Below are 14,813 nucleotides of genomic sequence, written 5' to 3'. Positions count from 1 at the left end.
TCATTTAGCTGACGCTTTTATCCAAAGCGACTTACAATTGCTATATATGTCAGAGGTCGCACGCCTCTGGAGCAACTAGGGGTTAAGTGTCTTGCTCAGGGACACATTGGTGTCTCACAGTGGATTCGAACCCAGGTCTCTCACACCAAAGGCATGTGTCTTATCCACTGCGCCATCACCACCCGTAAGGGCCTGATCTTCTTAATATTATATAATGCAAATCTGCAGGACCGGGCAGTTTTAACAATGTGGTCTGAGAAATTCAGCTTATCATCAATCACAACTCCAAGGTTAAATAATAGATGTTTTCTTTAAAGTTGGTGTCTTTTTGACATCATTCATTTGTTTTTTATTGGATCTCCAGCTATCAGACTGACTTCCATTAAAAACACCATCTCACGTTCAGCTGACTTTTTTAATCAGCTGCTTCACTGAAATCGCATTAGATTATTATTCTCACTTGGGTCGTCATAGCGATGGAACCATACAGTTCCATTAATCGTGAATCTCTAATGGCCACTAAGTTGAGGCCTTGTCTCTCCTCCAGCTCAGCAGGAGACCTGAACCCACAGTGTCTATCTGTGCCCAGGAGGGTGGTGGGTGTCTAGGCAGAGGAACATGAGCTCCTGGAGAGCTGAGTTAGCGAGGTGTAGAGCTGAGCGGCTCTGCAGGAGACGAATGAGATGAAATTAAGTCATTAGTCACATTTATCCATATGGCTCACATTTACTCAAAACAATTTTCACTGGACAGTCTTCAACTGTAAATGTGCATAAATAAAGGAAAAACATTCCCACAAGCTACTTGTTTACTTAAACATGGAAAAAAGTCAGATTTTCATGATATGTCACCTTTAAGTGCAATAATCAGGTCCCCAAGGCATACCAACATGGAAAAAAAACACCTCAGTAAATTTTATTTTGGTAAGACTTTCTCTGCAAGCTTGTGAAAAATGGTAAGGTAGTGACGATTCTCTCTGGCCAAGCATTGATCAGGGTTTACAGTCACATTTTGGTAACGGTACGGCACGGCTCGCTTGGAACCTCAGCCAAGGTGGTACTGAAAAAAGTACCATATACTGTATCCAGTGGAAAACCTCCCAAAAGGGAGTCGTACTGAACCGTACTGTGCTAGACCATGCAGTGAAAAAGCGCCATAAATCTTTAAATTTTGTGTTTGGTTTCAGAGCCTCATTTGCATATTCCACCTAACTTTCTCTAAAGTATTATAAAATATTACAGTTTAGATCCTGAAGTTATAGGTTCCATTGTCCCCAAGGCAACAGAGTTCCATGGTAACGCATGACTCCTTGGAGACCATGTTTGGTGGCTTTGCTCTTCTGTCTGAGATAAACTGTAAATCCCCACAGTCTCTTCGCTGTACTACAAATGTCTTCAAATTCTCAGTAGAGCCGTAGACAAAGTCTCTGCAGGCCAGATCTGCTGCACACAGTATGTTCGAATCAAAATAAACACCCTGACCGTGTGACTCACACCTTATTTTTTGTACCAGAATGTTGTTTACATAAAGCTTGAAAATCAATTTGGAATAGGTATTAAGTTGTATGGAGGTTAAGTTTTTAATACACTGTCTACCGAATGCAGCTCAACAGCTTTTGTACTCTTTGACACGAGATTGGTTTGATTTGTTATAAAAAATGATGCCAGAACAATGATTTTCAGGAAAAGAGACTTTTTCAGTTTTGCTTTGAAAGGTTAATTGCATTCACTCCTAGCTGCTAATTGTGGTTTAATTGGTCTGGCATGTGCAGCCAATTAAATGTCTTTTGCTACTAGGAATAAGTCTTTAATTGTCAGGACAAACACCTGTGACAGACAATCTCGGTGGTGAGATTATGCTGAGCTCAGCATCAAAAACAAGAAAAATTCTTTTTAAACCAACCAAATAAGTTTTTTGATCTGTCCAGGTGTATGTCTGTTGTTCTTGTGGTAATTGCATGTTCAGCAATGCTGCGTTCTATGGTAACAGTGCAGGGTTGAGACTTGAAGGTTGAAGGTCTATTTTTGGTTCTTGGCGCCGAGGATCTGCGGAAAGTGATGGGAGAGATCAGTGTGCCATTGATCTTCGGCATCTCAAACGAGTAGAGACGACTACACTCCTCTCTGATAATACCACATTCATCTAATGCAGCAATTATCCTGCTTCCTCAGTGCTTCTGTGTTTCTTGCCCTCTTTCACTCAGGTTTTCTGTCAGTTCTGAAAATGAGACATAATTAAAGAATGATCCTTAAGCTTTAAGTTTGTCATTCACATTTATTGCATTTGTGAATAGTTTTGGTTTCCTTTTGGCCTTAAAATTTGAACTCGGCATGAAATGAAAATTCATTCTATTTTAGAATATTATTGATCTTGTTAATGGTTCATTAACTGCGGAGTAGAACCAAGTCCCTGCCCTCCATTTTTTTTTTTTTTTTTTTGATAATCCAATTTGAATGTAAGTCACGAAAAAGATCTGTCACTAATTCTGTTCCATTCACTAGAATACTAAAATTGTCATTTACTCCCGCTCTCGCTGTTACAAACTCCTTTGATTTCCTTTCTTATGTGGAACACAAAAGATGTTTTGCAGAATGTCCAGCTGCTCATTTTTATATAAGAATAGTCGATTGTAATTCATACTACAAAGGACAAAAAAAGCACCAAAAATTGTTCATGACTCATTCACTTTGCTCTAAACCTTCTGAAGTCAATTGATGGGTTTGTATAAGGAACAGACCAGAGCAAGGGGAAAAGTTTCAATGTTCAAAAAAGTTTGGCTTAAAATACTAATATTAAATAAAATATACAACTTAAAATAACTTTTGTTCTGTGGAAGAAAGTCATACAGTTTTGTAATGGCATGAGGTGATTAAATGATGACAGAATTTCCATATTTAAGTGAACTCTGCCTTTATTTTTCTGTCTGTTCTTCACATGAAACTAACGTTTGGCTAAAGAAGACTTTTATGTTTCACTGAAAAATAAAGTCATATGAGTTCAGAATGACAGGACAGTGAGTAATTGATTACTAAATGTTCATTTTTAGGTCAGTTACCCATTTTAAGAAGAGTAAGCTAAAGTTTTTTCTAATACAGTTAAGTACCGTAATTCTCCTGCTCAAGTCGGCGCCAAGATCCAGCTCTATAAAGAGAATATTAATTGAAATGTCAGATTTGATCATTCTTCTTCTCAACCCTGCTGTGAGATTATTTACATTTATTCATTTAGCTGACGCTTTTATCCAAAGCGACTTACAATTGCTATATATGTCAGAGGTCGCACGCCTCTGGAGCAACTAGGGGTTAAGTGTCTTGCTCAGGGACACATTGGTGTCTCACAGTGGATTCGAACCCGGGTCTCTCACAACAAAGGCATGTGTCTTATCCACTGCGCCATCACCACAGTGGATATTTATTTGATTGACACTAATTAAAGCAGTCTAGTCTCACACTAACTCTTTGCTCTGTTAAAGATCTTCCCTTGTATATTCTCTGGTATTTTTGTTCTTTCTCTCTCAGGTAAAGGGGATGTGTTTGGTGATGTGTTTTGGAAGGAGACAACTTTGGCCCACTCATGCGCTAACGTTCGGGCGTTAACATACTGTGATCTTCACATCATAAAGAGAGAAGCCTTGCTGAAAGTGTTGGACTTCTACACAGCGTTTGCCAACTCCTTCTCCCGAAACCTCATTCTCACCTGCAACCTACGCAAAAGGGTGAGACGCATTAGCCTGCATATCTCTCTTATTGTGTCTGCTAGGATTTTTCAGTGTCTCTTTGTTTGTTTGAGTTCAGCTTTATTCAGTCAAATGACTTTTTTTTTCATTGTGTTGAAATCTCATGCGCTCCCTTGTTAGTTTGCAGGCTCTTTATTATTTTCTCTGATCACGTGTTACGGTGTTAAATGGATTTAATAGTTGATGATTTGACACCTTGATTATTATGTTCTTTTTAGCTGCTCTGTGATACTAATTAAAGCAGTAAGTGTGTTTAAATGACTTAATTATCCAGAGGGGAATTATGATTATTAGAATTATGATGATATGTTGGTTATATTAAAGGGACAGTTCACCCAGAAATGAAAATGGTCATTTACTCACCCTTGTTGTTCCAAGACTTTGGTTATTCTTCAAAACACAAATTAAGATATTTTTAATAAAACCTGAGAGGTTTCTGTCCCTTAGAAGATCCAAAAAGGTCATAAAGGTTATCTCAGGTTTCATTAAAAATATCTTAATTTGTGTTTTAAAGATTATATATCAAGTCTTATGGGTTTGTAAAGACATGAGGACAATGGTAAATTGAGGTAAATGATGACAGAATTTAAATTTTTGGGTGAACTATTCCTTTAAGTGACATGCTAAGAATGGGATTGTGGACTACTTTAAAGTGATGTTTTTGTTTTTAAAATCCTCAGTTCCTATCTTTAACGTTCACCCCCAAAAAACAAAAAATAAAATTCTTGTCATTTACTCACCCTCATGTTGTTCAAAACCTCTATTTTTCTTTTATGGGTGTCTAAGATGCTGTTTTCATACTTTGAAAGTCTATGGGGATATTTATAGGGGGGGAAAGCACTATAAATGTTATCATCAAAGTAGTTCACAAGCCACTGAAGTGATTTGAGAGATGTGCAGAAGAGGAAGTTCAATTTTGGTCTGTTCCTCACAGAAAGCTACTGGATGGCTTCAGAAGACTTGGATTTTAGTGGGGTTTTTTAGCTTGCTTTTTGGATAATTACAAATTTAACTAGAATATATTGAAAATATCTCTTCATATGTAAAGAAGATAAATTTTGGTTTGAAGGTTTAAAGGTTTGGTACAACATAAGGGAGAATAAATGATTTTTTTTTTTTTAGGTTAGCTAACCCTTTAAGTTCTCAGAGCTCTGATTGGATATAAGCCACAATTGTCATCAATTCCCCTAATCGTATTGGATACAGTACTGAGTATAAACATGTGTCATGGCCGTCAGGGGGATTATGGGTAGAACTGGGTCAGTAGTGTGAAAGAGGAGAAGGCTGTGGAGAAAAAAACAACAGTATGCATATGGAGCGAAGATTTTCTTTCTCTCTTTCTTCCTCTTTCTTTTCTTATGTTCAGTCTTCTTCCGTCACTGTTCAACTGTTATCTGTCTAGTTGTCTTCTCATTGTTACATAGTCTTCATCTCTACTCATTTCCTTTATCACCAGCCTTGGATTTTACTTGAAGCTTATTGTTTACTCCTTTCCTCCATATTTTCTCTCTCTTGCTCTTTTCTAAACAATTACTAAGCCTCACACACTCATTCTCTCACACAGTCACAAAACACACACTCATTCAAACCTACAACAACAGTGTTTCTAGGTTAATGGTCAGATATGAGTAAATCAAAACACAAAGCAAAAGCTCCTCTCATACATACTTCTCCTGTTTATCACTTTCTCTCTCTCGCTCTCTTTCTCTCTCCCTCCCTCTTTTCTTAACATTATTCCCTTTTTCCACCCTGATTGTTCCCTGCCTGCTTTAAATAGATGCATTTTATCCAAATCAACTTATACTGCATTCAAGGTACACAATTACATTTTACAAGTGAATAATTTTCAATTATTATTTTACATTAATAAAATTGCCAGAAGCACTCTTGGCTGTGTGCTATATATAGCCTCAAAGATCATGTGATTTTCTGGAGGTGGTGCTTTATTTACTCTGCCTTATTGTAGACTGCAGTAATACCAGTTTCAAGATATTTTTGGTTGTTTTGGAGTGTTATTCAACTACTGTATTAATAGTAAATATTGTAGAAGACAATTAAGGGAATGTTGTGGAATCAGGATCGTGAGTCAGATTTCATTATTGCCATGACTCAACAGTTAGGCCAAATGTTTTTAATTGTTAGTGAAAAATGAATAATTCTCAGCATTTAACAGCAATTTATCCTTATTGTATGTATGATATAGAAACAAAACGGCAGCTTTTGAAATCAGATCTCTTCTGTGGTTAAATGAAAGACCGGTCGTGTTTGGTGTCTCTGTCCAGGGAGCCTGAGGGTTTCAACAGAATGAAAGATTTAGATTTCAAGCGTGTATCTGCCATCTAATGGAGGACAGAGAGAGAGAGAGAGAGAGAGAGGGAGGGATGAAATCACTCTAAAGAAAGAAAGAGTCATACGCAAAATTAGTCTTGCAGGTGTGAGATGATTATTTCATGGTTTTTAGAAGGTTTGAGGAATATTCTCACATATATGTTGTATTTGATGGCTGACCCGTGTGTGTGTGTGTTTTCTGGTTAATCAATCAAGTTTTTAAGACAGCTTGTGGGCCTTCAGGCAGACACACAGACACACTTCCACCAGAAGGCTTTTAAATTAATGATGCGACCCAGAATAAGAGTGTGTCTGCCACTAACCTCCAAATTCTGAGACGGCTTGTTTGCCTACAGTACTACTGTCAAACCACATCAAATTTTCATAAGTGGCATTACTATCTCAGCATTGCTAGCAAACAGTGGCATCATTAGCAGAGGCTCATTTTATCCTTTTAATTACATGTGTGATAATGATGATAATGAGAAGCATATTAGTTAACTACCTTGTGTTGCCCCCTGAAAAGGAAAACAAATCACCTTTATTATTATTACTATTAATATTGCATATATTTATTGTACTATTACTTTATTACTATTATTTTTGTTGTTAATAATAATAATAAATATATATATTCATATGACTACTACTACTAAGTTAATTACTACGTTAATAATTTTATAATAATAAATTATTATAGTATTAATATTAATGAAATTGCTAAATTTGTTTTATTTATATATTACTAAAAATAAATATGGAATTTAAAAATTATTTAGTTTTTTTAATAATTTATATTACATGTAAGTTAACAATTATAAATCATTTAATAAAATTACTGCACAAGATCATGTGGTTTCCTGCTTTATTTGTCTTATTGTAGAAGTGACTACAATTGTGGCATCTTGGTAGAAACTCTGGGCACTAGCAACTGCAGATTTGCGTAAAGGGTGTGTTATTTCCACCGGGAGTCAGATGTTTTCTCAGGCAAAAAGATTCGGACAGGTTTAGAATGATTTTCTTTAAGCAGTAAATTGAACAGAAGATTGAATCTCATATCTCATCAGTCTGTTTGAATGCATGGCTGCATTAGATGTGTGTGTGTGTGGCTGCAGGTGACAGGCTGGATTACCTAAACAGCCCTAATGTGTCACCTAATCACCCGCTGAGACTGACACACTCTCCCTCAGTGTGTGTGTGTGTGTGTGTGTGTGTGAGAGAGGAGCGAAGTTTGGTTACGGTACAGTGATGGCACCAGGGTAGGACTGAAAGAAAGAAATGAGAAAAGATATTTAGAGAGAAAAAGAGAGAGGCAGTGTTCCCTCTAAGCAGCATCCGTGCACATCCACACACTTCTGATAATGTACCCTTATTATTACATTTCTTTGTAAAGAGTGGTGCAGTTAGTGCTTTTTCTCAAGTAACGGAAGGATTAATTCAGTAGAAATAGGTTTTACTCTCCATGAACAAAGGAACTAAGAAACCATATGAGACCAGTCTAATTCTAAGGTGGCACATCTTGACCTTGAGACTCAAGATAAAAATATATTGACTTTTTCCAATATATTTATTTTTGTTGTTGTTGTGGTTTCTCTTTTTGTACAAAGCATCAAAACAGTGAAAAGACCTAAGGTATCTGTAGTATTAATACAAATAATATTAATAATACACAGTATAAAAATAGAATAAAATAAATGTTCATAGATAAATTATCATTAAGAGGTAAGTTTACTAACCAAATGCAAACCGGGTTAACGAGGCATTCAATGCACTAAAATAGCTATTTGCTCTAGGTACAATCACATTATTGTCTTTCATTTAAGAACAAACATGCCTCCTTTTTATGCAAATTATGCTTATCACAGATTGTTCTTTGTTCACAAAACATTTGCTTGCCAATGCTTGCCTACTGAAAAAAAGAACATTTCATTTAGATGTTTGTGTACATTTTCGGTTGACCATTGCATCAAATGATGGAGAACCAGGTGATTTAACCAGGCATATGTCCAGCGTGCCATAAGTTACTGTTAAACAATAATAGTAATTCTAATATTAATGTTTGGCTGTTGGTTTGTTTAGCTCGTTTTAATACAAGTTAATAATTTTACATACTTCCTTTATAATCAAAAAATATAATATAACTCATAGCTGTATATAAATAGCTTTAAAAAAATCATGTGGTTTTATTATTTTAACCAGACCACTTTGTATTGTCAGTGAAAAGTTACTGTTATAAAATAATTATAAAATTATATAATTTTTTAAAATGATATAAAATAATAATAAAATTAATGTATGTGTAATATATGTATATTCATTTATTATTTATAATATAATATATAGTGCTGTCAAACAATTAATCTGTATGTTTACATAATATATGTATGTGTACTGTGTATATTTATAATGTATATACACACATACAGTATATATTTTGAAAATATTTACATTTATATTTTATATTATATATAAATATATTTAATATATATATAACATATTTTTCTTAAATACATACATGTGTGTGTTTGTATTTATTTATACATAAGTACACACAGTATACACAAACATATTATGTAAACAAAAACTTTTATCTATTAATCACGATTAATCGTTTGACAGCACTAATAGTATATAATTTTTTTCATATGCACCATTACCTGATTGCAATTCCTTTAGTTAATTACGTGCTTAACGTCGTGGACAGCATATGCACATAAAATGAATGGCACCAGTTGCTAGCGTTGTTTAAGTGAATTCCCCCCAAGACGCTCTCTTTCTCTCTCATTTGTTTTCCCTCTCAGTCCTGTCTTGATCTCCATTTAGTGGTCTAATTAGCTATGTTTTTAAGTTTATTCTCTGTAGTGCCAGGGCTCAGGAGAGAACAGAGATACACAAATTCAGACACTTTGTATGATAAATATGTAGAAAACAGATACACACACAAAAAACAAACGGATAAAGATGAAATGCTCCAATTCGCTCCCCTCAGGCAGATGGTCCCCAAGAGCTCTTACCAAGAAAAAAAAACAATCTTATCTAATCATGGATACACACAGCGACCTCCCTACACACACACACACACACACACACACACACACACACACAGGTCCTCAGGCAGGAAGGTGAGACTCCTCTGCCGATTTCCTCTTTGGAATAATGGCTTCTCTCTCGAGTGCTTCCAGAACATTCTAGAGAGTGAGAGATTGATGGAGGAACGGAGCAGCCCTGCTTTTTTCACTTGCTGGCAATAATGCGTGAAAGGGACTTGGAGTGATGTGGCAGCTGTAAATCTGAAAACTAGTGTGTGTGATATTTTTGCTGCTGTAATGTCAAGGGATTTTAATTTATTTTATTTCTCCCCCTGTGTGGGGATTCTTACATTTAAGATGGGATTACATTGTGTATTAGTATATAATGAGGAGGAGTTATATGTGTGTGAGCACACCTGGTTTCCTCCTAACTGTAATGTGACAGTAAGAGGGTCTGAAGCATTTGTCAGTGATTCTCAGCAGTAAACGTTCTGGACACATTTTGAGCCAATTACCTCTCGTCAGAGAGAAGACGCTTCCCCACTGCGGGATGGCAGTTTATGTGTGTGTGTATGTCCAAGTTATGTTATGCAATTGTGTTGCTAACAGGCTTCTATGTCATTTTAAGTCACTCAAACCTCAATGCTTCACACACATAATAAACATTCAAACTGGAAAGGACTGACAAGTGACAAGGTTCAGAATAACCGTAGATATGCCGCTCTCTCTCTATGTGTGTGTGTGTGTGTGTATGTATGTATATATACTGTATGTGTGTCAATGTCCTGTGTGTTTTCAATGTTTATGAAAGATTTCTTATGCTCACCAAGGCTGCATTTTTAAAATACAGTAAGGTAAAATAATATAAATATTATAATATATTGATAATTTGATTGAAGCAATTTATTACATTTATTCCCTGCTCAATAAAATTATTATTATTATTATTATTTAAAATAAGTAAATCACTAACACCAAACCTTTGAATGGTAGTGCATTACAATAAAATAAAATAAAAGTAGTAAAAACAGTTTTCATTATAGCATAATAATAAGAAATGTTTCTTGAGAACTAAATCACCGACTGGAGTCATCAAATCAAAGTATACCAAAGTGCTGTACGATTAAAAAAAAAATACAAAGAAAGAGATACTAAAATAAAGCAAGATAAAAAAAATATATATATTTTTTTTATTTAATTGTCTCTAATCCAAACCAGTAGTCCTCATGACGGCCTCATTAAGCAGATGTATTAAGATGTGTTTTAAACACGTTTGCAGAGGTAGACAATTTGATTGATATTAGTATAATGGATCTATGATGTCTGTCTTATGGTTGCTAGAGTATTTTAATTGCTCCACTGACCTCAGCACTCACATGCGTCATAACAGCTGTTTTCTTTTAATCTCTCGTTCTCTTATTCTGTTGACAGTTGCAGGTGAACACACACCAGTGCGCAAATCCTTCACTCAAGATCAGAAGCAGAATCTTAAAATAGCCATTCTAACATGAAAAGGACATTGTCAGAGTGCTTTAATACTCCAAGAAAAAGCATGAAGTTGTGATATGTATTGCTGTGATGTGCATTGTTTGTGATATTCCTTCAGGGAAGGACAGTCAGGTCAGCCACCGCTGTCTCTTGTTTAGACACAGTGAGATGCTAAAGTCCTTTGAGGTGAATGTGAGTTTGAAAATTTCAAACCGTATCATTGCATCGAATCCGTAAAGAATGTGATAATGGCTCTGACTCAGACCGAGGCTGGAGTTTGAGATAATAAAGGCCTCTTCTTCTGCCTCTTTCTTCTGATATGAAACCATTTATAGATTTTCATGTAGATATTTCAGTCGTGCACCTCTTTATGCAGTAATTGTTTATAATACAATATGCCTTCTGGCAATGTTAATTTCTCTGATATTACCATATGCATTTCACAACTCTGAATATGCATATTACAAATTTGCATTGTGTCCTTTCCGCAAGAGAGTGCACGATTACAATGTCAATGCGCATCATCTCATCTTTTGCAGCAGGCAATGTCATTTGCTTGTTGAGAATTACAGAATATGCTGTAAATCTTCTTTGGTTGCATTTACTTTTAAGCCACAGTATTAATTGTATTCATGTTTGTGAGGTTTAGTTAAGTAGCCTCTCTCTCCTAATCACTCACATGCTCTTCATGCAGTAATTGCTTGGTTTATGTCCACATACAACATCATGAAAGAGATTCTGCCTTAATTTGAACCTTTCTCTGAGGACTCTTGTCACAGCACAGGGAGCGATGGAGGTCGGAAAGAAGAAAGACAGAGAAAAACTAGTCGAAGCAGGGTCCAGTCACTAACTGTCCAGTGACAGGCTAGAGAACTTTGCCGCTTTAGGCAGTTATCTATGTTTTCTGTGCCCAAATCCACATCGAAATCCACAACTTTGTGTGTCAGAGAAGGTGTGTGATCTCATACGAAGCCTCAGTGGGACCGAAAATGTTGTAATGTACAGAGAATGTTGCAGTGTTCAGCTCCTGTTTTGCTGACTTTCATAAAAAAGGGCAACAGAGAATGACAGACGTTCTCTTTCTGTGAGCTCCAGTGTCTGAACTAATCCATCAGTTTTGTATGTTTGCGTTCAGTATGCACACACTCAGTATGGATTCCTAAAAACAATACAGATTCTTTAGAAAAATAGGAAATTGGTGATAATAAAAAAATAATAATTTGTAATAATCCCAGCTCAATGTGAATAGACAAGTTAGCCGTGGATGGATGGATGGATAGATTTAGTTTCAGTGAAGAATTGATGATTTTCATGTGGTGAAAAAATGATAAAAAGATGAAAGGCAGGAAAAAGGCTAAGAGGGGGTGAAGAGAACAATAGATGCATAATTTAAGACTGATCTCCAAACACATGTAGTCTGTGGACAGGCCATGCATGACAAGACACAAAATGGAAGCTTAAAGGTCTCTGCACACTGCCTCTGAAACGTTCGTCCGTCAAAAAAAATTTGGATCAGGTTCGATTTTTTTGAGTTTTCACATCCGTAGCATGCATTTTGATAGGAAAGGATGGGGAATACGGAAAAACGCATGCGAAAATTTCAGACTCAGTGTGCAATGGTCTTTAGTGTGATGGGGGGAGAAGCTAAAACACGTATAATTTAAATCTTTCTTTCTCAACACAGTACACATTTTCAATAATAACCTGGAATTCGGAAATTCCTGTTATTACATGTTAAATGTTTCATTGAACTTCTTTTTTGATATTCATGTTACTATTTTATGTTGAATATTCAAACATTGTCTTTTCTAATACCTTTTTTGTGATTAAATAATAGAATAAACTATTTTAATAACTCAACATGCATAAAAATTTTTGTCAAATTACAGTAAAGGACTGTTTACCTACAGTGGATATCAAAATTAGAGAAATTATGAACTAATTATGAAAATAATTTTTTTCAGAAATGTAATCATCATCCTTCAAAATTTGAAGGAATTTTAACTGTGACTATACCATGCTAATAGAACAGTGTTTTACAAAATAAACAGGACAGTTCAACAAAAACCTTTTATTTAGTGGGAAACACGGTGATCAAAATTAGATAACAGCAATGATTGTTGCACAAAGAAAGATTACAACAAAAATTTCTGAATGATACAGCAGTCAAAAATTAGTAGGAATTGTACAAGGCCTTGCTTTGAATGAATTCAGCAATTCCAGCTGCAGTGTTGAACCGATTGCCCATTTAGAGCATTATTCTGTCCTCTTGTGCATTTGTCTTTCGTGGACAACCAGCCTTTTTGGGGGACTTGAATTGAAAATGACATTGTAAAGATGCAATATTCTAGAAATCAAAGACTTGGAACGACCAACTTCTCTTGGTATGGTTGGTATTGGCCTTCATCTAGACACCCTGATTTCAGAGTGTTTGAATCACTTTAGAATTTCTCACCATCTTGCAAAGTCAGTGAAAACTGCTGTCAGTTAAACTGAGTTTGTTAGATAATTAAAGAAATTAGCACAAGATTAACACCAAATAAAGTGTTCTGTAATTCTGATCCGAGTTCTTTTTCAAATATCTTATTTAAAGTCTTTATACTGTGATTAACAATATATTTAACTCATGAATTGTGCTTAAAAAAACTGCACTTTTACTCCTGTTAGTATAACTTAAAATAGAACTCTAAGCAGTGACCTCAAAGTTTAGGAACTTGTTCTCTGATTTTTATCTTCACTGTAAATGAAAGTTTTGATGATTCCAAAATTCTCATAGATGCCATTTCCTGTATAACTGATGGTATTTCTTCTCTCCATATGCAGTTTATATTTCGTAAAATCATCGATGTGAAGGAGGAGGAAGAACAGAGGCAGCGCTCAAAGAATGAGGTTCCACTCACCATTCCTGTGGACCATCCGGTCCGAAAACTTTTCCAGAAGTTTAAACAGCAGAAAGAGCTCCGTAACCAGGGTGCTTCGGCCCAGCTGGACCTAGAGAAGAATCAGCAGCATCTACAGCAGCCCACACGCATGGCGAAACCTCACGCCTCCCTCATGCAGAACTCGCTGCACGCAGTTCAGAACGGGTCCACCAGCAGCGTGGTCACCATCTCCCAAATCACACCCATCCAGAACTGCCTGGCCTACCCTAAAGTGGGCGACTCTGTCAAGCAGAACAACCACGACATCATGGAACTCAAACCTGCTGTGGTCACCGGTGACCAAGTCGCAAATCGACTCAAAGTAAATAACACGGCGTGGTCTAAACCCGCAGGAACTGCCCGTGGCTGGATGAGATTGAAAAACAACATGGCTGCCCCTGGTTCACCTCCAGAGGATGAGAGGAAGGAGGGATTGAACAATGCAGCTAAAGCCGTGTCCATGGAGCACATTTCACCAGAAGTCATAGTTCGGATAGAAAGTGTTGAGGAGGTTGGAACATCCAGGAAGAATTCACTCCGCAAAACGGATTCTTGGGATAGTGGCTTGACATACAGCGACCAGAGACTGGATAGGGTTTCAGAACCACAGAGCCCTGTTCCTGGAGTTGGTGGTGGAGAAGTACCAGCCCAGGATTTTTACTCCAGTAGCGAGAGTTCATTTCAGGCCTCTCTGCAGGAGGCAAGGCTGGAGCTGCGGACAGAGATCCAAGCTCTGAACGGAAGGATGGCGGCTTTAGAAGAACGGGTTGGACAGATTCTCAGACTGCTTTTAGAGACTTCAAAGCCCACGTCTAGTGAAGAAACAACCCCAAAAATGCACAGACTCAAAGCAGAAGGCAGCATCACAGTGTCCACACTCAGTACACCAGACTCTGAAAAGGATGAGGGTTTGCCATAGGAAAACAGACTTTGCATTTGAGATTAAATATTTGTAGCATCACTAGGGCTTTGGTCCAAATTTGGCACCTGTATCTGCAGCTTATACAGGAACGCCCAAAATAGGAGCTTGGGTTGGTTTCTAGCTTCTGATTTCTGAGGATAAAGCTGACAACTGAACATCTGTATGGGAACAGGAGTTGGTTTCTGGATCTAAATAACTGCCAGGAACTCTAACCCCATCAGAGTACAGTGGCATGTACTGAGAAATACAAAAATAAGAGGATCTTTAGTTTTAGTGCTTTTTAATGTTCAATGAGCACTTTTTTGCACACTGAAGTAATGCAGGGACATTTTTCCCCCATTTTTCAGCGTAAGTTTGTATATATAATGCATGTCCAGCTGGGTTCTGGC

The 14,813-nt window shown here is 36.6% G+C and overlaps 1 protein-coding gene across 1 annotated transcript in view; it reads left to right on the top strand.

Moving 5' to 3' along the window:
- Positions 1 to 14,421, top strand: part of LOC306883859 (voltage-gated delayed rectifier potassium channel KCNH5-like) — a gene marked incomplete at both ends in the record, with an annotated part of 36,420 nt that extends 21,999 nt beyond the window's left edge. Inside the window, 2 exons of the mRNA XM_079439348.1 lie at positions 3,519 to 3,715; positions 13,405 to 14,421. Of these exons, the coding sequence (XP_079295474.1) occupies positions 3,519 to 3,715; positions 13,405 to 14,421 (1,214 nt within the window). The remainder of the gene's footprint in view (positions 1 to 3,518; positions 3,716 to 13,404) is intronic.
- Between the last annotated feature and the right edge of the window lie 392 nt (positions 14,422 to 14,813).

This window comes from Barbus barbus (assembly GCF_936440315.1).
Source record: "Barbus barbus genome assembly, chromosome: 18".
NCBI lineage: Eukaryota > Metazoa > Chordata > Actinopteri > Cypriniformes > Cyprinidae > Barbus > Barbus barbus.
Note: the sequence above shows the minus strand (reverse complement) of the source record. Positions and strands in the feature narration are given on the sequence as shown.